The 19,788-nt window shown below is 41.3% G+C and overlaps 1 protein-coding gene across 1 annotated transcript; it reads right to left on the bottom strand.

Annotated features, from left to right (window-relative positions):
• Positions 1-224: 224 nt before the first annotated feature.
• On the bottom strand, positions 225-19,338 carry TMPRSS3 (transmembrane serine protease 3). Its single transcript, XM_083734838.1, has 13 exons — positions 18,857-19,338; positions 15,993-16,137; positions 15,398-15,505; positions 13,675-13,791; positions 11,520-11,643; positions 10,207-10,332; positions 9,094-9,137; positions 8,088-8,253; positions 6,358-6,527; positions 4,037-4,132; positions 3,004-3,146; positions 2,289-2,441; positions 225-1,301 (listed from the first exon to the last, which is right to left on the bottom strand). The coding sequence occupies exons 1-13, from the start codon at positions 18,857-18,859 to the stop codon at positions 1,275-1,277; spliced, it is 1,422 nt and encodes a 473-aa protein (XP_083590964.1). The 5' UTR covers positions 18,860-19,338; the 3' UTR covers positions 225-1,274.
• Between the last annotated feature and the right edge of the window lie 450 nt (positions 19,339-19,788).

Below are 19,788 nucleotides of genomic sequence, written 5' to 3'. Positions count from 1 at the left end.
TTACTTGCTTACTTCATTGCCTAAAGACTTTCTGTGGTAACTGTGTAATGTGGCTCCTCTCCTGGGTATACTCTGTGAACCTAGATCACTACTTGTTCGATAATTTTTGACAGAGCTCCTGTAATTGTTGTTTTTTTAAAATTGCCCTCCAAGATTATAAATCAAGCACCATCAGACTGATACGTTTGCATTTATTTATTCATTTATTTACATCATGCCTTAAGTCTAGTGTTTTGCCCTCTAAGGCTATAAATCAAGCACCATCAGATGATTACACATCTGCTTATTTACAATGTGCCTTTGCATCGACAAGGCACCATATGTAATTTAGAAATCTCAGAATAACTGTGTTAAAGATCAAGAGCATTGATTCACAGAATTTCTTAGGCTGGATTCAAAGAAAAGTGGGGAGGGCTTTTCAAAGTAAATGAAGTTCCTTGTTCCTTTCCGCCCACCTAGTTTTACAGTGAACCAATCTGCTGAGCAGTATATGGAAAGGAAAGGAATGGGGTTCTTAAACATATGTAGGAGGGAAATAGCAGTGCAGTTGTAATTTTGAGACAGGAAATGCAACAAAATTTAAGGAGCAAGCACTAGCTGACAATGTGATTCTGTTTGTGTTCTTGTTGGTGGCAAACACTGCCCCACTCTAGTTGCATTCAGCTGTTGCTTATGTGCCAAAAATCAGAACTCTTTAGCTGCTCAGAAAAGGATGAGTAAAACAGCCAGTTTTGTTTTTTCTATGTTTCTCTTCTTCTTTCTTTCTTAAATTCAGTTCTTCACATTTCCACATCAGTTTGTGATTATTATTATTATTTTAAAATGTCAAAAGAAAATCCATCAGTATTTTAGTGCCAATGCACCCAACCAACATCGTACACTGTTTCTACCATCAATTGAGAGGTGGCCACCTCCTTCCTGCCCTGGTTGTATCTTCTTGTTTCAGGCAAGCAGCAAACCCAGGAAACCTGTCCATACTTTCCACTTCACTGGCCTATTGATCTGGAATCTTCCTTTCCATCTCAGTTCACCAGGAATAGGTGGGTTAGGAGAAAAGGATTCTTGGCATGCAGGCATGCTTACACCTGAAAACCGGGTGACAGCATCAAAATACATGAATATTCTTCATTGTGACATAGTGCGTTTTAAAGGGATGAGTACAAAAGATAGTTGTAGCAGTTCTTCTGTTAGGAGGTGCAAAAACTGTGCAGGATGAAAGTTGATTGTCCTCTCTGTCCCAAACAAACATTTTGAAGAGTTTATGTGGTAATGATCTAACCTCCTCTCTTCCATTCTTCTCTCTACAAATACAAAAGAGCAGGCACCATTTGAGACATCAATAGTATTGCTTCTCAGGAAGGAAAAAAGCATTTAGCTATGAAATTTACTTCAAAATCCACACAAAATCACAGCAGAAAAATAAGACATAAAATAATTGACGCCTATTCCGTGCCCTTTTAGCCATATACTCACTATGTTATGGTAGCTTTTTAAAGTCAGTATTTAGGATAGGATGGGAGCTGGAAATGGGCAAATAGTTCTTACTAATCGAACTTGTATTCTCATTCACAGATGGTGACTGACAAATGTTAATAATGTCCTAGACATGTGATTCCGATATGGTTTTATTTTATTTTATTTTACCATAAAGGAATGCTGCTTTTTAATTGGACAGACTATTCTTCTGCTTCCTTCACTGCAATACCAGTCTGCTTCATAGCCTCCAAGCACTTCAAAATATACTACTCTGCACTCCCTCACCATGTGAAATGTCACAGTTAAAAGAGCATTAAGTAATACCTGCTGCTCTCTGTGCAATCTGTGTTCCTGCTTCAGAAAGGGTTGCTATGCAAAACCTAGCAGGAATTGCTTAAACACAGCCCTGCAACTCTTACCCAATTTTCTATCTTATCTATGGGCAAACAGAAGAAACTTAGGGTGTGACCAAGCTATCACTCCTATCAGGGTTGGTGCTCAAGTCTCCTGGGCTGGCCCAAATCTTTGTATATTTCCCATACTTAACCACCCTGCTCCGCCCCACCCCATCCCCAGTTTAGGACTGAGGGTCCAGGATCCCACCCTCCCTTAATAAACACTGAATTTTAACAATTGCTCCTGCGACCAACATAATACAATGCATGAAAGGAGTGCAAATCGCCTCCCCTTGCTCCATTCACTTGTATGGAACAGGGGGAAGAAGTTGCAATTAAGGAAACCATTGATAAGTTAAGCCCCTTGACCCAACTATCAAGATAAGGCTGGGGAGAAGAAACTATTGGAAAGTAAACCTCCATTTGTTCATGTATCCAATCCAGAAATGAGGTGATGCGACTGTAGACCCCTGGTTTATTTTCTTCCGCACAGCCCACCCCAAAGCTGGTTGTTCCTACCAGCTTCCAAGTATTCCGATCTTCACATACCAATGGTCCCCCACTGTCTCCCTGAAAGAGACAGGAAAACAAGCTTTTGTCTGGATCTCAAAAAGAAACAGGAGGGAGAGCTGCTAATAACATTTAAGCTAGCAGAAGTTACAGTAGTCATTCAAAAACCAATTAATGGAACCATGGAGAAAGGCTGCAAATGTCTTGACTTGCTTTGAGGGTTGTCATTCGGCAAACCAGTGTACCTGGATTTAAGTTTAGGATTTTATTTAAATCACTCAGCAAGTACAAATGAATGCCCATCCCTCCTTCTCATTGATTCCCTCAAATGGATTATATTTTATTGAATGGATGAAAAGATTTTTAACCTGCCCTTCATTGTATGATACCCACAAGCAAGCTACTCCCTTACTCATTCCAGTTTTTCTAATAACTGGAATTGGGCATTATAAGCATATTGTGCCAGTACTTCGTTATCTTCATTGGCTCCCAGACTGCTCCTGGGCCCGATTTAAAGTGCTGCTTTTGCCTCTAAGGCCCTTTACATATTGGGATATTGGTAGTATCTTCACCACCACCAGATTGCTCAGTTAAGACAGTCAACTTTAAGAAATGCCCCTACCTGACATGTGTCTATGCCTCCTTGTAAATAACCTGCACAGAGCATTGATGAAGCCACAATTCCCCCATAGACCTCTCTGTGGTTGCACACTTTGTTAGAAATCAAAGGGACACCAGCGTAATTCAGAATCTCTGACGTATCACCTGTTCCAAGACAGAAGTTAAATTCTCCATTTCAGGGATAGCGAAGATATGGTATCTTAAAAAGTGATTAGCTCTTACTTTTTAAATTCATTTAAAACAAAAAAACAAAAAACTTTCCTATAATTTCATATATTTTATTAATGCCAGCCAACCAATGTTGCATTTAGTTTTCTTTAGAAATACAGTGGAACCTCGGTTTTCTAGCGTCTCGGAAGTCGAATGTTTCGGCTATCGAATGCCAAAAGCCCAGAAGTAACTGCTTCGGTTTTCAAATGCTTTTCAGAAGCTGAACGTGCCACGCAGCTTCCATTTTGAGTTTGCCTAGTTTCCCTATTGTACTGAGGCTTCCGTATCGAGTTTTCGGTTTTTGAACATTTTGGAAGTTGAACGGTCTTCGAGAACGGATTCTGTTCGAAAACCAAGGTTCCACTGTAGTTGAAACATTTGTTCAATCCTATACATTTTTTTTTTAATATTAAGAAGGAATTCCCAAATCTACCCAGAAATTCTTTAAGACTTTGTGGAGATTTAGCTGAGCTTAAGTCTCACTGAAAGCAATCAAGCCAACATTATTGGGTAATATCCAACTTTAGTCCAATTCAGAGTAGACCCATTATTCTGACTATTATTGGATATCAACCACTGTGTCTCCTGGAGACTTGGGGCTCCTTCTCACCCCTAGCTGATAGATGTGAAGAAGAGAAGTCTCTGTACATGACACCTTACTTCACATCTGGTAGTACCTCCATTTCCATATTTTGGTCAGACTGGAATTTTTCTGCTTATGGGAAAGCATTTATTAAGCGTATCTCTTGAATTCATTGTTCACACATAGCGAATTTTCAGTTATCAAAAAATACATTGTTAGATTCAAATGCTAAAATACTCGCCTCCTTCTTCTGCAGCTCCCCATCCTGATATCCAACACATTTTCCCCTCTGGAAAATGTTCTCCATAATTAGGAAGACAAATTGGCTCTATATTACCTGTGTAAAAAGAAATACCTGCTCTCCAAACTAGCAGTTTCATAATACATATTTTCGATAGTCATGTGAGCTTGTTTATATATCTCAGTTTTCCTTCAGAGATTTCAGAGCAGCTTCAATATGGTCTCCAAGTGGCCTCCATTCATAGCTGTCAATGTTTCCCTTTTTTAATGGGAAATTCCCTTATTCTGAATAGGATTCCTCGCAAGAAAAGGGAAAAGTTGACAGCTATGCCTCCAATATAGGTAGTGTCAGGTCCAGACAAAGTCTGAATACACACTACACCTTTAAAGCACATCTAAAGCACATTCTCTTCCTCAAAGGATTTTGGTCCTCGTAGTTTAGCCTACACAGGGTAACAATTCCCAGCAACCCTTAATGAATTACAGTACCCAGAATTCATTGAGGGGGGGAAATATGCTTTGTATGTGCTTTAAAGATATAGTGTGTGCTCAGCCTGACATGCCTTCAGCAGTAGAATTGTGTAATGTGCCTTGACTCCCATCATCTGTATTGTATTGCACTTATGGAGGTCAAGCTGTTGACATTCAGCCAAAGCCTGAACTGATGACTGTTCAGAAGATTCATTGTGGCCAATAAGCAACTCTAAAGAGGCAACAAGGAGTGGGAGAGAGGAAGTTTCATGTATTGATCTGAACTAACCATCCAGTTAATTTGCTACTGTATAAATTGATAGAGCATACAGACTAGCATTGTAGTTTTCCATTTCCATGAAAATGCACCTCAAATAAAAACACAATACTGGAAATGTGTGCATTCAAGCTTGCTCCCCCCTATTTTGGGTTATTCACTCTACCTCATCATATAAATAATGGGTCTGTTTGTGGTGCATTAGCTTATGCTAGAACAAGGAATATGTTCCTCAGAATTTTAAATAAATATACTGTGTGTTTTTCTATTTGTGGAAACAAACCCATGGGTCAAAATAAGCGCTCTCCATTCCAGTATTCTTTGGGAGGTTCAGCCCATCCTCATGACAAGGACTCCAAGTACATGGATGAACTACCAGTGATTGCAAATACAAATTTGGGGAAAGAGCTGTAGCTCAATGCAGAGCACATACTTTGCATGTGGAAAGTTAAACCACAACATATCTCTGAATACCAGTTGTGGAGAAACACCAGCAGAGGGGGTTTATGGTGTTCATGCTGTATTTATGGGCTTCCCAGAGGCTGCTATGGGTAGCAGAATATTAGCCTTGATAGACTTTTAGTCTGGTCCAGCTGGGCTGTTCTTACAGAGCCTCTCGCTTAACTCTGTTGGTACTTAGGACCAAACTAGATATGACATTGTTCACACAATTTATTTCCCTTATAAACAAAATTATGGGCAACCTTTTGAGGACACCACTGTGGGTATGATAAAACTGCTGTGGTCCATGGACCACCAACTGGTCACTCTTCATTGAGGTAACCGGATGCATTCTTTATGCTTACAGTCCTCACTATCCACATGCAGAGTGCTTTCTCTTAACTTGCAAGGGTTCCACATTCCTTCATGCGAATAGAAGGATGACTTCAGGATCAGCACAGATCCTGAAGTCTATATTATTCTGAGAGCAAGAGGATTCGCACTCCAAAAAACCTGGGTGTGTATTTTAGAGTGTTGCTGACATGCCAAGAATGACCGCTCCCTGCTTAAAATGGGGGGCGCCCTTTGCGTGGACGTGCACAGCCCCTAGATCTGGAGCGACTCCAACAGCATAGGCTTGGCTTTGCCTTCCCTCAGGTGGGATACCTGGAGGTCTCCGCCTACCTCAGTCAGTTGTCCAATCCCACCTGGGGGAAGCGTTGCCAAGGAGATCAGGCCAGGTGGGGGAGGGATTACCTGCCCACACAATAGAGGGAGGATCTTACCTGGAAATCCTCACTTGGCTCCAGAGCCAAGTAAACAAGTAAATCAGGTTGCTATGTGGGATGGCTCATATTGTCGGATCATTTACTTATTCATTAAAAAAAATGTACACAGCGATTTTTTTTAAAAAATGATGCAGTTTACAACTATACAAACATAATAAAAGACACATAAAAATTAAAATCAGAAATTATTGTTATCTCCATTAGGCATCATTGTGGGACTGCTGGTTCTTGATTCAGATTAACACAGATTAATATTATATTTTTAGTGACAGTAGTAATCAATTCTAAGTTTAAATGCGGAACAAGAGGACAAAGAGAAAGAAATAGCAACAGATTCAAAATTACCATTTAGTGCAAGTGGTTTGGCCAGCCTAATCAATGCTATATCATTCTTCATTGTTTTGGGTTTATAATTTTTATGGTATATAATTTTGTCCACTAAATATGGATTAGCAAGGCCTTCTTCCAGTATTACAAAGCCCGCATACACGCTCCAAGCTCTTGGGAAGTACAAACTGAAACAAAGACATTAGAAAGAGAAAGGTTTAGTGGCTTCCAACATTTAAAATCATTTGCCAAACCTGTGTGACACATTTTTGGCCTCAGTGCTAAATCCATTCTGGCACAAGACGTCATTTCCAGCAATGACAGAATTACACTAAGATTCATATTTCTAGAAATCATGTATAATTATAGCAGCTTGTTAGGATTTTTTTATACTCATCAGTGTTCAGCCATGATTAATTTCAGAGCTGAAACCAATGCTTATTAGTATCAAACATTTAATAAATCAGTTTCTAATGCCCAGCTTGCCAGTAAAACATTTATTCTTATTTTTATCTGTAAAATGCCTTGAGTCCATGTCAGGGGAAAAGGCAGGGGGAAAAGTAGTAGTAGTAGTACCCTGCTGATTTCATTTTTTTCCTTCTAATGATGCATCCAATCCACCTATTGACATTAATTTGGTCAGCGCTGCATCTGTAATCCTCTGCAGTCTGCTTCCTGAGGAATTTGTTGTTGCAATCCTTCAGTGATAGTGCTTTTTATTTTATTTTAGTCTTTTTAAAGGTGTTCCTCAGTGTGTACTATTACTAGGATGGAAGGATCTGACCATTTCAGTTCTCTCAGTTTCTCATTTTTCCAATCTTGAATTCAGTTCTCCACATTTCTGCAGCAATTTATGAACCTTGCTGTAAAAAACCTCATGAAAATGTGAACTGAAATTAATTTCTCCCCAGGCCCTAACATCTGTACCTGTTCATATTTAACCGCATCTCTTATTGCAGAAGCTAAAACTGATTTTTCATGACCTTCCTGTGTCAAGAAATTGCCCTTCTTTTTCCTAGCATAGTATTGTGCCCTTTACACATCTCAGTAGTGACTAATAATAATAATAATAATAATAATAAAATTATTTATATCCCACCCATCTGTTTGGGTTTCCCCAGCCACTCTGGGCAGCTCCCAACAGAACATTAAAAGCACAATAAAACATCAAACATTAAAAACTTCCCGAAACAGAGCTGCCTTCAGATGTCTTCTAAAAGCCAGATAGTTGTTTATTTCCTTGACATCTGACAGGAGGGTGTTCCACAGGGCAGGCACCATCACCAAGAAGGCCCTCTGCCTGGTTCCCTGTAACCTCATATCTCACAGTGAGGGAACCGCCAGAAGGCCCTTGGCGCTGGATCTCAGTGTCCGGGCTGCACGATGGGGGTGGAGATGCTCCTTCAGGTATACAGGACCGAGGCCGTTTAGGGCTTTAAAGGTCAGCACCAACACTTTGAATTGTGCTTGGAAAAGTACTGGGAGGCAATGTAGGTTTTTCAGGACCAGTGTTATATGGTCTCAGTGGCCACTCCCAGTCATCAGTCTAGCTGCCACATGTGAGAAACGTTCCTACAGCTTCACTCCCTGGCACTGGTGCGTCATTTTAAAACCTGGCCACTATGTGGGCAGGACACTTACTTCACAACTGTGGCCCAGCTAGGATAGGGATCAACAATTGGTCGGGAACAACCACCGCAATAGGTGTCTGTGGTGCAAAAACATGGTGAACGAGACAAGGCACTTACTCATAAACACAGTGGGCTGCTGTTACAATCCACCAAGGGGTGATTATAGATCCACCACACAAATGATATCCTTGAAACTGAAGGCTGGCTTGCCATGGCCATTGCTGGGGCATCGACGCATTTCCTCCCACTATACGGGGGGCATACCTGGACCGAGCACCACACGCTGTAGAAAAAGAAAAGTAGCGTCACTGGAATCACTAGTGAGGAATCCTTATCTGGACAAGCTGTACATACAGAGGTGTACCTAGGGTCCCTTGCGCAAGGAGCTGTATTGGTGCCCCTCCTGGGGAAAAGGCCCTTTAGCACAATAGCCACGTTAGAAAGTACTATATTTTATACAAGTACTTGAAGTGTCTGGAGTGAGGATGGGGTGAGGAGGAAGGGCAAAAAAAATCACACACCTTTGTGCTGCAGTGTGAGGAGGATGGGAAACTTCTCCTGTGTTTGATCTCACCGTGACAGTGTTGGTGCATCACTACACACAAATACTTCATACACTCTATAGTCCAATAGGTGATTTTTTTGTGATAAAAAATAAACAAACCCAGGCCTGAGCCTCTAGCAGGGTCTGTTCTCACTAACTCCTAGCTATGTCTCTGTGCACATATATTTTAAAGACCCAGTTCTTGAATCTAAGTCATGCTTAACTCAGAGAGACACATAAGAATATTCATGAGAAATATATTGTCTTACTTTGGGGGTGTTCCCAAATCACTCTCTCTTTTTCTCTAACTCATCTGCCAGTTCTCGCTTGTATAAGTTTTCTCTCCTAGTTGCTAAATTTTTATTTACAGAAAGGAGATATTTCTGAGAATTGCTGTCAAATTTCCCCCACTGAAAAGTCTCCTGTATGTGATTTGACCCCTGGAAATGAATTAGAGCCACTACCATGCTCTCAACTTGCATATTTCAACTTGCACAAACGAACTTTTAGCTTGCACATTCTCCCACAATTCTTGTTGTGAAACTGATGTTACATTCTGCTGTTTTTCAAAGCGCTTACCCAAACATTTTAGGATGATCACATAGCCTGAGGCACACTCTTCTCTGAAATGAAAAGAAGAAAAAGTGATAGACCTGAATGCTTGCTACCTCTCTTTCCACTTCATCCATCAAATTAAATTGAGGTTCAATGTGTTAAGTCTAAAAGAAAGAAAAAAAGAGCCCCTTCTTAAAAATATTCTTCCAGCTTCTGTTGCCTTTTCATTTTTATTTAAACTGTTCTAAATTTTTTCATATATGACATAGTATCATTGGTGGTATTTTTTGCTGATATTTAAAGATATGAAATTGCTTTGATTTATTTTATAAGAAGCTATTTGTAAACAGAATTAATTAATTAAATAAATAAATAAAGCACCCTTCCTTTGTATTGCTATGAGGCAATGGTTTTGAGGGGGGGGGCTCCAGGGGTCCTGTGCACTTTTCTTTCCCTTCCCACCCTCCCCCATTGCTGCACTGGTTGTTCACTCTTACACACACACACACACACACACCCCAGATGGTGGTGGGAAGGGGTAAAATGAGTCCCCATTTCTTTCTTTTGCGACACGGCGCTGTCACGCAAGCTGACAACATGGCAGCTCCTCCTTCTCCTGCTGCAGAGGGAAAGCAGCCCCTGGCCTATGGGGGTGGCAGGAAGCCAAGAAACCCCTGGCCATGGAAGCCGGGCTGCTGCGTGACACCTAGACATGATGTCAGCCCCCCCCCCCGTCACTTTCCCAAGTCAGTGTGCCTGCCTGGTAAGCTGGGGTGGGGAGGAACAAACAGACCCCCTTTTCCTTTCCCCCACCCCCAAACAAAAGAAAGAAAAAGGGACCCATTTCCCCTCCTATTGGCAAGGTGGTAAGATTGGAACAGTATTCTTCAGCCACCAAATGCCTGGGTAAACACGGATGTTTTCTAATACTTCCTGAATAATTACGGAGGCAGCTGCACCTCAAAAGGGAGGGCATTTCACCACTGGGGACTCACCACTGAAAAGGCTCTGCCATGGGTCTAAGGGTATAAGATGGTGTGTACTGCAGTCCAGCCCTACCAGCAGGACTGGGTTGGAAGAGTTTATATTTTAAAATTCATGTACGTATCTTTCTGTAATTTAGCATCTGAGACATACCGCAAGGACGTGGTGTTCTGTGGAGATGTCAGCTGATCGGCTGACAACCAATGCTCTGCAGCAACAAAATGCCTCTGAAATGCTTCTTCAATAGCGGTCACTGGGTAGGCCCTCGAACTCACAAAGCTGTAAATAACAGGAATTGCCTTGAAAATTCAGCAACATTCTGAACATTTACTTCTTCTATCACATGGCTAGCCTACCTGGCTTGCAAATGTTAGGTGGCTTGCTATAAAGTTTTTTATGGGAATATTGCAAATAGTTTTAAGGAAACCCTGTATTAAACTAATGGATAATCAATGAATACACACTAAAATCCCACTGTGGCTTCTGATGGATCATCCTGCTGTTGTTTTACTTATCCATTCACATTTATATCCTGCCTTTCTCTCATCATGGAACCCAAAGCAACATACACGTGGTTCCCTGGTGGTATCCTATCCAGCCACTGTCATCAGAACATGCCAACCTGAGGCCAACCTTCTTGCTCATATTGCTTGAGTATAGCCCAGAATTAGAGTTTGGCATTTCCTCAAGAGGGAGTTAATGTTTTGGAGATAATTGGAGATCTCTGTATCTGAATGAGAGTCAACCAGGAGTAAACAACATGTTGCCCTCCAGATAATATTGGACTATAGCACCCATCATCTCTGACCATTCACCATGCTAACTAGAGTCCAACAATATCTGGAGAACTGCAGGTTGCCCATCTCTGCTTTGTTGCTTGCCACGCTCCAGCCGGGGTGTTTGTGTGCGTGAATGAAAAAATAGTTTGCACTATCTGAAGGGATGGAATCAGAGAGCGAGCTCAAAGTTGGCCGAAGACCCCTTGTGTTGGAAATGTGGAACTGACATAGGGTAGCAGGCCTGCTGGTTTTAGGGCTGTTTGCTACTTGCCTCCCCTTTGACTCTACCTTTACATTTGTAAATGAAACATAGAGTCGCAATAAGTCTCCTGTGCCATCCTGTGTCAAAAGCAGGTGACACAGAGACAGCAACAAAAAGGCCCTGTCAGTTTCTTAGTGAAGTACTGTTAATCCAATTTGTTTGTTTGTTTACAACATTTGTATGCTAATCACATAACACAAAGTTATATTTCCAGGGGCTTTACTGATTAATAGTGTTTTGTAGTAAATATGCACTTTCTGCAAAAATAAAAAATAATCAGCACTTTGCTGCAGAAACCACCTTGGTTTTTAGCACCTGGGCTGTATTTCAGAAAGCCAGGTGTAATGAGAGGGACTTCCCTTTTAAAGCAAGCAACAGTTTGACATACAAATCCTTCGTTTCCATGTTCATTTCCTATGCAGTACCTTGAGATACCTAAGTATTTACATGTAACTCTTCCATAGGTTTCTTGCCAGTTTTCTGAACACACAGTCCTCCAGGCTCCGTAAGCAAACACTTGCAACACAGCCTTCTTGCCACTCAGTCTGACTGTGAGATACAGAGAGAAAGGCCGTAAATAGCTAATAAGCAAATGCTGTGACTGAATCAGTGTACTAATGTACTGTATCTCTCGAGATCCGATGAATTTTGGCATTGGTTTTTGTGCATTTGTTCCTATTTCATGCAATAAAGGTATTATTATTATTATTATTATTATTATTATTATTATTATTATTATTATTTATTTACTTATACTCCACCCATCTGGCTGGGTTTCCCCAGCCACTCTGGGTGGCTTCCAACAGGAGATTAAAAATACATTAAAACATCAGTCATTAAAAACTTCCCTAAACAGTGCTTTATAACAAAATAGGTTATGAATGTAAAATAAAAAAATGCTATCTTGAAAACCCATGAAGGTTGAGATCTCCCCCCCCCCCTTACTCTGTTCCATAGAAGCCAAATCCTAGGGGTCAAGGTCCCTTCACATACACCCCAAAAAATGTTTTGATGGGCATTGCCATTTAAATGGTATGTGCACGCCACATCATGTGATCGATTATGCGGGACAGGCCTTACCTGGCTCTCCCAATATTTATTCAAGTTGGCACACCTTCTCTGCTCATACTCTGAACTTGGTAATCTTCTAGAGCAGTGCTTTCCAAAATATGGTACATGTGCCCTCAGGAGCAGGCAAAGAGTTTTTGAAGGGTAAACAGCAGAATTTGCTCTAGTTTACAAAAAACAATACTATTAAAACTACTCTCAAAGTATCTTCACCTGAGAATGGATATGGTTGTAAGACTAAACTCTCAAAAGCTTATGCAATTATGGTAAGTTTGGGAAACATTGTTCTAGAGAGGTGGCCATGTCAGCCTCTCGCAGCCAAAAAAAAAAAAAAATGTACCGTATTGTGGTTCCTTAAAGGTTGCCTCCAGAATTTGTCGATGGGATTCAATCACATACTGGGGTATAAGTCTGTGTCATTAAAATGGATTTAAGTTCACTGTCAAAACAAATCTGATTTTTTTAAAAAGCACAAAGGACTTTTGTGGCTGGGAAACTGATAGGGAGCCACACTAAAAAGTTTGGGATAAATGACTGTTTGAAAGGAAACGATTTAACCGCAAGGAAATCAGGATGGATGCTTATTGTAGTATAACTTCCCCTCAAGCAATTCAGCATGAATGTTCAATAAAGCACAGTCATCATATGACTTCTGTGTAATCTTTGTGCGAGCAAATCTTTGTGTGCTGAATAATCTGGAGAAGCCCAAAGATAGAGATGGGAGATAAATTCAATTTTCTTTACTTTTTCATAGAATCATATCATACAACCATAGACTTGTAAAGTTAGAAAGGACCCCAAAGTTCATCAAGTCCACACCCCCCCTGTGATTTTTAATGAGAAAATACATAACTCGCACTTCTTGAACTAATACGTGAACCAAAACACAGCCATTCCTCTAAATTTGCACCTCTCCCAATTTTGCAATGCTGTTCTCCAAATGATTTGTATACAATTGCCTATATTATGGAAAACTGCATATAAAAATGCATTAGTGAAAATAACATGCAAAAATACATTACAATAGGGGAAACTACATACAAAAAAATATTAGGACAAATGTGCACTGAAATGCTGACAAATTTCAATGATTATTTTTTTAAAATCTGCAAATTGCTGTAGAAGTGTGGAGAACTGGATTTAAGATTGGAAAAAAATGAGAAAAGTAAGAGAAACAAAAATTGTCAGATTCATCCGTCCCTACCCAAGGAATAACACATTTATTTGTGGCACAGCCATTCTGCCATTCCGCATAATTTCTGTTTCTCTACATGTGATCATGAGCGCTCTTGGCCTAGAAATTGCCCTCAGTGTCCTGCCATATTGAAAGGTAACAATAGTAACTTCTGTTCATGCAAAAAGAATGCAGCAAACAATGGTCAACCATGTTTTGTTTGGGAATATTGAATGGAATGTTTCAAACAGAGCTTGGATTTGGTTTTTAACAAAAAATATCAAAACTAAGTTTTGAGGGGAAGTAGCATGTGTAATCCAGAATCAAATCAAAGTTACCACATCTATACTCATCCTCTCCATCTCTACAGTTGAAGACTCCATCACATCTTGCTGTTTGGTCAATACATCTGAAGGACGACCTGCACCGAAATCCCCCAATGCAGTTGAAGTAAACTGACAGGATGAAAGGAAATCATATCAAGTTAATACGGCATATCCTTGGCTTGGCAGCAATATTATGATTATGATAATTATTAATTTATATACCACTTAATTGTAGCAAAGCCTCAAAGCGGTTAAGATATATTCCTTTAGATAAACATGCTGAAAGAAGGTTTGAAAGGGAATTTGTGAATTACAGACCTAAGATAGGGTTGCCATATTTCAAAAAGTAACATTCCGGACACAAAAGTTGTTAGTTTTGCTCAGAGTTGTTGACCTTTTTTGGCTAAATCTTTAAAAAGTGAAGTTTTTGAGCTATTTTAAAGAAAATTCACCAATATTTTGACTTCTGACATGGGTTGCCATATGCCCGGGTTTCCCCAGACATTTCAGTGATTTCTGCCTGGGCACTCTTTCTGAATGCCGTGACCCTGTATGGCAACCCTACCTAAGACAAGATAGCATTGTCATACTGCCCCAAATACAGAAGCCAGCCTGACTGGCAGCTGAAATTTACATCAACGTTAGTGACCGAACAGTTTCCTCACCTGATCACTGCACTTGAGAGTGACAGTTTAGTTTAGAAGGCCCAGGGCAAGCTGTGAGGGATGTATTGGGGGGGGGGCCTCAGGAGTAATGGTGGAGACACCTCCATCATTTGTGGCATGAGATGAAACTTAGCCATGCTCATTCATTTCTATGGCTCTGCTCTGAATACCACCCCATATTTCTCAGACTTGGTTGAACAGCAGATAATGGCACGTGATTGGCTGTGGTGGACCACCTGATTTCCAAGACCAAGAGGATTCTGGTCTGAAATGTTAAAAGTTTCCAGGCTCAAATTGCCATCACATTCATGCAGTTGTCCTGATGATGCAAACAGAAAGGAATTGATGCCTGGTCTGCAGAGCTCCATGCACCATATGAGCCTCTTGGGCTTGCCAATTGGAAGGTCAGTGGTTCAAATCCCTGCAATGGGGTGAGCTCCTGTTCCTCTGTTCCAGCTCCTGCCAACCTAGCAGTTCGAAAGCACGCCAGTAGATAAATCGGTACTGCTGCGGCAGGAAGGTAAACGGCATTTCCATGCACTCTGGCTTCTATCACAGTGTTTCATTGCACCAGAAGCAGTTTAGTCATGCTGGCTGCATGACCTGGAAAGCTGTCTGTGGACAAATGCTGGCTCCCTCAACCTGAAAGCGAGATGAGTGCTGCAACCCCATAGTTGCCTTTGACTGGACGTAACTGTCCAGGGGTCCTTTACCTTTACCACATGAATGCTGCATCCCAGAGTTCCACATGCGCCACAGGTCTGAACCCAGTCACCATGTCGCACAGGCAGCTAGAAGTCAATCTCAGTACACTGGAAGTAATCATGTGAGTTGGTCCTAACTGATATGTTCTGGCAGCGTGCATTCTGTTGATTATGACAATGACTTTATTAAATACCAGCTCTGTTTTATAGATCTCATGCTGAGGAGTTAAAGTGTGTTTCTGTGTATGTGTTTAAAATCAATAGGCAACCTTTGGCAGCATCCTATTCTCAGCAGGAGACTCATGAAAAATGCAGACTCTTGAATGGTTAGTTGAGAACCTAATAAATAAGTTATTTGGTACTCACTTCCCAGGCCAATGGCAACTGCTATGATTACAGTGAGTAATAAGGCAAGGATAAGTGGAAGCTGCCCGAGTGGAATTAAACCATGGCACGGAGGTGTTGAGATCTCTCCTGGAGTAATAAAAAAGCAAGAAACAACAACCTCTGAACAGGACATACAACATTAAGTTTTGCACTAATTATATTTAATAAAAATAGCATCAGCTGCATTCATTCTTTGATGTGCTACTTGATATTCTGATGCCCTGCATTATATATACAGGCAGCAACCATTTTAGGTGTGTCCAATTGATGTGCGATTGCTGACACACAGGTCCTTTTAGACCCGGAAAAGGGCAACATGGGGGCAGATTTCCGTACCGCTGTCATACCTTCCAGAATAAATATGGATCTGGGCATGTTTTCTTGGATTCCAACTCCCACCATTAATCATGTCAGCCAGGGCTGATGGAAGCTGGAACTCAATAACATCTGAGGGGTCCCCAGTTCCCCATCTCTGGTATAAGTCATTTAAGATTTCCCTAAATCTGGGGGGTTAAAATGAGGTTTGGGAAGAAAGGGCCCCTAATTTCCATCCCAGAACTTCTTCCATTCCTACCATTTTCATTTTCACCGGGATCTATTTTTGCTTGTTGCAGGCAGAACAATCTTTTGTAGAAAAAGCAGAGCTCAGATCCTGGCAGTTCATCTTCTACAACGGAGACAATTTCAACGGATCCAGGACTGGAATCTATTTCTTCAACCTTAACCAACAGAAAGAGAGAGAAAGAGCACAAACACACACACTGTTAGACAATGCAAATTCAGGTCAAGTCAATTACCAAAAGAAGACTTTTGAAGTTTTTTCTTCTTGATGCAAGTACTCACACTGCTCCAGGAAAATATAGTTATTGAGGGTCAATTGAAAACCCATTTTGCTTTTATTGCATGTGACCATTAAGGAAATTTCCAATTGCACTGGGAAGGGGTAAGAGATAAGCCTCCACACTTCCACACAATCTACTTTCCTGGTGCCTGTAATTTAGTAAGAAAAAACTTGATACATAGCTTCACGCCACATATCTAGCTAATGTCTAGTTTTGCCCTAAACTATGAATCATCAAGGTCAGAATCTCGCCTCTGCCATGAATGAACTCACTGGGTGATGCTTGGTGAGCCACACTCACTCAACCTTAGCCCCCACCCACAATCTGTAATATGGGGGATAAAAATACTGACTATGAAAAGCGGTGCATGCTATTAGATACAATGTGATGCGTTGCCAACATCTTACAGAATCTTTCCAAATCCCAGCTGTCTTGATTTTAGAGTTCAGAACATCAGTCAAGTTTGGCCCTTGGCTAGAAAACATTGGTCGATGAACTTCAAGGACTTAAAGTGTTGCTCAACTCTATCTTTCGTTATTGCTACACTGTCATTAATTTGACTCCCAAAAAGAGTCACACAAATTACTGTACTCCATTAAAGATCTTTCCTCGTGCCTTAATGCATCTGTAAACAACCCATTTAAATTAGGAATGCACACAGAATCCTCTCATCTGACTCACTGAGCCTTTTAAATTCAACAAAGGAAAGGAAGCTTTCATCCTGGCATTCCTGGTAGACATTACAGGGGAAGGAAGAGTGAAGTGTTCATTGTAACAACTATTTATGGTCTAATTTGGTGGTGATTGTTTTTTCTCTTCCATAGGAAGGCTTTGGAATGATTCCCAATGAGAGGCATACATAGAAAGCACAGCTTGCATCAAACTGGAAAGCCCACCCCAGAAAGATTCAGGAGCAAACTATAGCCCTGTCAGCTGTTGCTCATAGATATTTCCTGCGGCACATATCCATACACTACTAATTAAGATTTTCCTGGCCTTAACTCAAACCAAATGCTCAACAAGTAGAACTTAGCCTCATGTGCAGCTCTGGACAATGTGTCGTGATAACAGAGAACAGTCACAGTGATCCAACATAGAATCAGATATGCTTTGTGACTCCACACAGGCCTAACTTCAGCCTATGTGGCCTATATCAAGTTTAGCTAATATGGTGCCTTCCAGAAGTACATGGACTGCTGTTTTCATCATCCCTGATCAGTGGCCATGCTAGCTGGACCTAATGAGAGCTAGAGTCATCTCGAGGGCACTTCATTGGCTACCCCTGGGCTAAATGAATGCAAATGGGAGGCGAGAGGCACTATGGTAGCAGAGTCTTCCCTGGGTGAGCCCATTCATTCAAACATGTGCAGGAAGCCTCATGCATACACTGGTCATGCACCCAGAAAGCACTCTACAAGCAGTCTGATGGTGGGATGTAAGCTGGAGGGTGGGAGAACCTGACACCACAATGCCAATATGCTCCTCCATCTAAGTATATTCATATAGTCCTGTTCGGACATTAGGAGAAGATGTTGCATTGTGGCCTGTGCCTTTTGGCATCTCTCAAATGCCCTTCCCCTACCAGTGACTACCTATAATCACCTCCCCTATTTTTGGAACTGTAGAGAAGAGTTTCCAGGATGAATTGTCCTAAAATCCTTATGAATTTCCACTAGGACTTTAAAAAATAAATAAATTCACAAACCGCTGTGGCAATGTGGAGAACTGTTAGATGTCAGGGACTGGGCAGAGGAGGAGTGGTAGAGACCCCCCCCCCCCAGCCTGACCCTTCCAGAGAAGGAGACAGTTCAGAATTACAACAGGGGTTTGATGAAGGGAAAAACTGGTAAATAATGGGAGAGGAGGAGGAGGAGGAGAAGGAGAAGAAGAAGAAGAAGAAGGGGCGAAACAGCTTTTGGACTCAGTGTCTTTAGAAAGCATTCCAGACCTCCCCCTCCTAGAACACAGTGGGCCTTGAAAGCAGGAGAGCAAAGAGCTCAAAGGCAAAAGGCCCTTTTCAACACCAGTAGCGATGACTCATGAGGAAGTGGGAGCGATGGAGGGGGTGGGGTTTCACTCGGAGCAACACCATTACTCCAAGAGACTGCAATTCTAAGCCTCTCTCTGTGAACATTGAATAAAAAGCATTGGTAAGAACTTCCCTTGTCTTATCAATTCCTGGCAACCTGCTGGGTGGGATAGGGTTGGATCCTCTGACACCTGGCAAAATGATTGGGGGAAAGGGAGAACTGAGAGAAGTCAAAATTGGCATATTTGCCCATCCCTAAGTATAACTCGCATCATCGCTGACCAGTAGCTATGATGACCTGGGCTGATGGGTGGCTACCGGCTCCTCACCCATGGAGCGCAGGATGTAGTTTAACGATTGCACCAACATGGTACAGTCACTAGGAACCGCTCCTGTGCATGAGCACTTGAGAGGGATGAGTTCTTACACCCCTACAATTCCCATTACAGCTTCGCTCCTGCCTCGTTCTTGAGAACCAACAACTCTAAAAGAAACAGCTCTTCAAAGTATGGGATGTGATAGAGAAAGAGGAAAGAAATGTTTGCCCTCCGCTAGGGATCCACTTACCATTGTTGCAAGCCCAACTGCTTTCTCTTTTCATTATAAAGCTTAGCCAGCTAGAAAGCCTGCCATCCTCTTTGCAGATATTTTCATCCGGAATCGCTAGCTGATTCATTGTAGCAGATGACATTATTACTGGCGTCAGTGTAATTCAACCTGTCCAAAGGTATCAGGTAGCCTAGAATGGCATCGTTCCAAGGACCAGGAAGGTAAAAAGGCAGCAATCGTTTTAATTAACTGTAATCAGTAACGTGGAATTATTTGCAGACATAAGGCAATAATTTCTGACCATGTATGCTTGCCTTTTCTTTTCAGGCGAAACAGAAGAAACTGGTTATTTGGCTGGGACAGGTTGTCTTCATTAATTCAAAGGATCCTGCTTGTGGTGGAGCAAAGCGCACCTTATAAGATGATCCCTAAATAAAATAACATTTCGGTAACAGAGAAGAGATGTGCTTCCAGGAATACTGGAAAGATAGCAGTGGCAGTTATTTAATTTGTCATACGCATTGAACCAGCAGATATTTCCGAGATATGGCATGACAAGTGAAAACAGTTTTCTACTACTTGAAGACTTGATGCTCCTTGCTACTTCAGTACTTTGATGATACTTCTAGATAATCGGATGGTGGAAATTTTTTTGTGTGTTTTTCACCATCTGGGGCTGGTACTCAAACTGTATACTTTCCTAGAGACATTAGAGATGTTTGTGGCCATCTCTGCCTTAATAACCTCAATAGCTGAGTTACCATAACACACAAGTGCTCTTGAAAATGCTTTGGAAACTTTAACTGGTGCAAAATGCTGCTGTCATGTTGTTAGCCGGCACTAGGTGTGCAGTACAGAGCATATTATTCTGATTTTGTATGGTCTATGCTGACTGCCCGTCTGTTTCCTAGTTCAGTTCAAGAAATTGGTCTGATTTGTACCTTTCAACC

The sequence above is a fragment of the Podarcis gaigeae genome, assembly GCF_964106915.1.
Source record: "Podarcis gaigeae genome assembly, chromosome: 4".
Lineage (NCBI taxonomy): Eukaryota > Metazoa > Chordata > Lepidosauria > Squamata > Lacertidae > Podarcis > Podarcis gaigeae.
The sequence above is the reverse complement of the archived record's forward strand: the minus strand, read 5'-3'. Positions and strand labels throughout refer to the sequence as shown.

Bases quoted from the DNA above. Each gene is read 5' to 3' on its own strand.
- TMPRSS3 (XM_083734838.1), bottom strand. The intron at 8,254-9,093 runs GTAAGCGCTTTG...CTTTTTCTACAG, and splicing joins GATCATCCTAAAATGTTTGG to CGTGTGGTGCTCGGTCCAGG. The intron at 3,147-4,036 runs GCGAGTATTTTA...GTCTTGGAACAG, and splicing joins GGGAGCTGCAGAAGAAGGAG to GTGATACGTCAGAGATTCTG.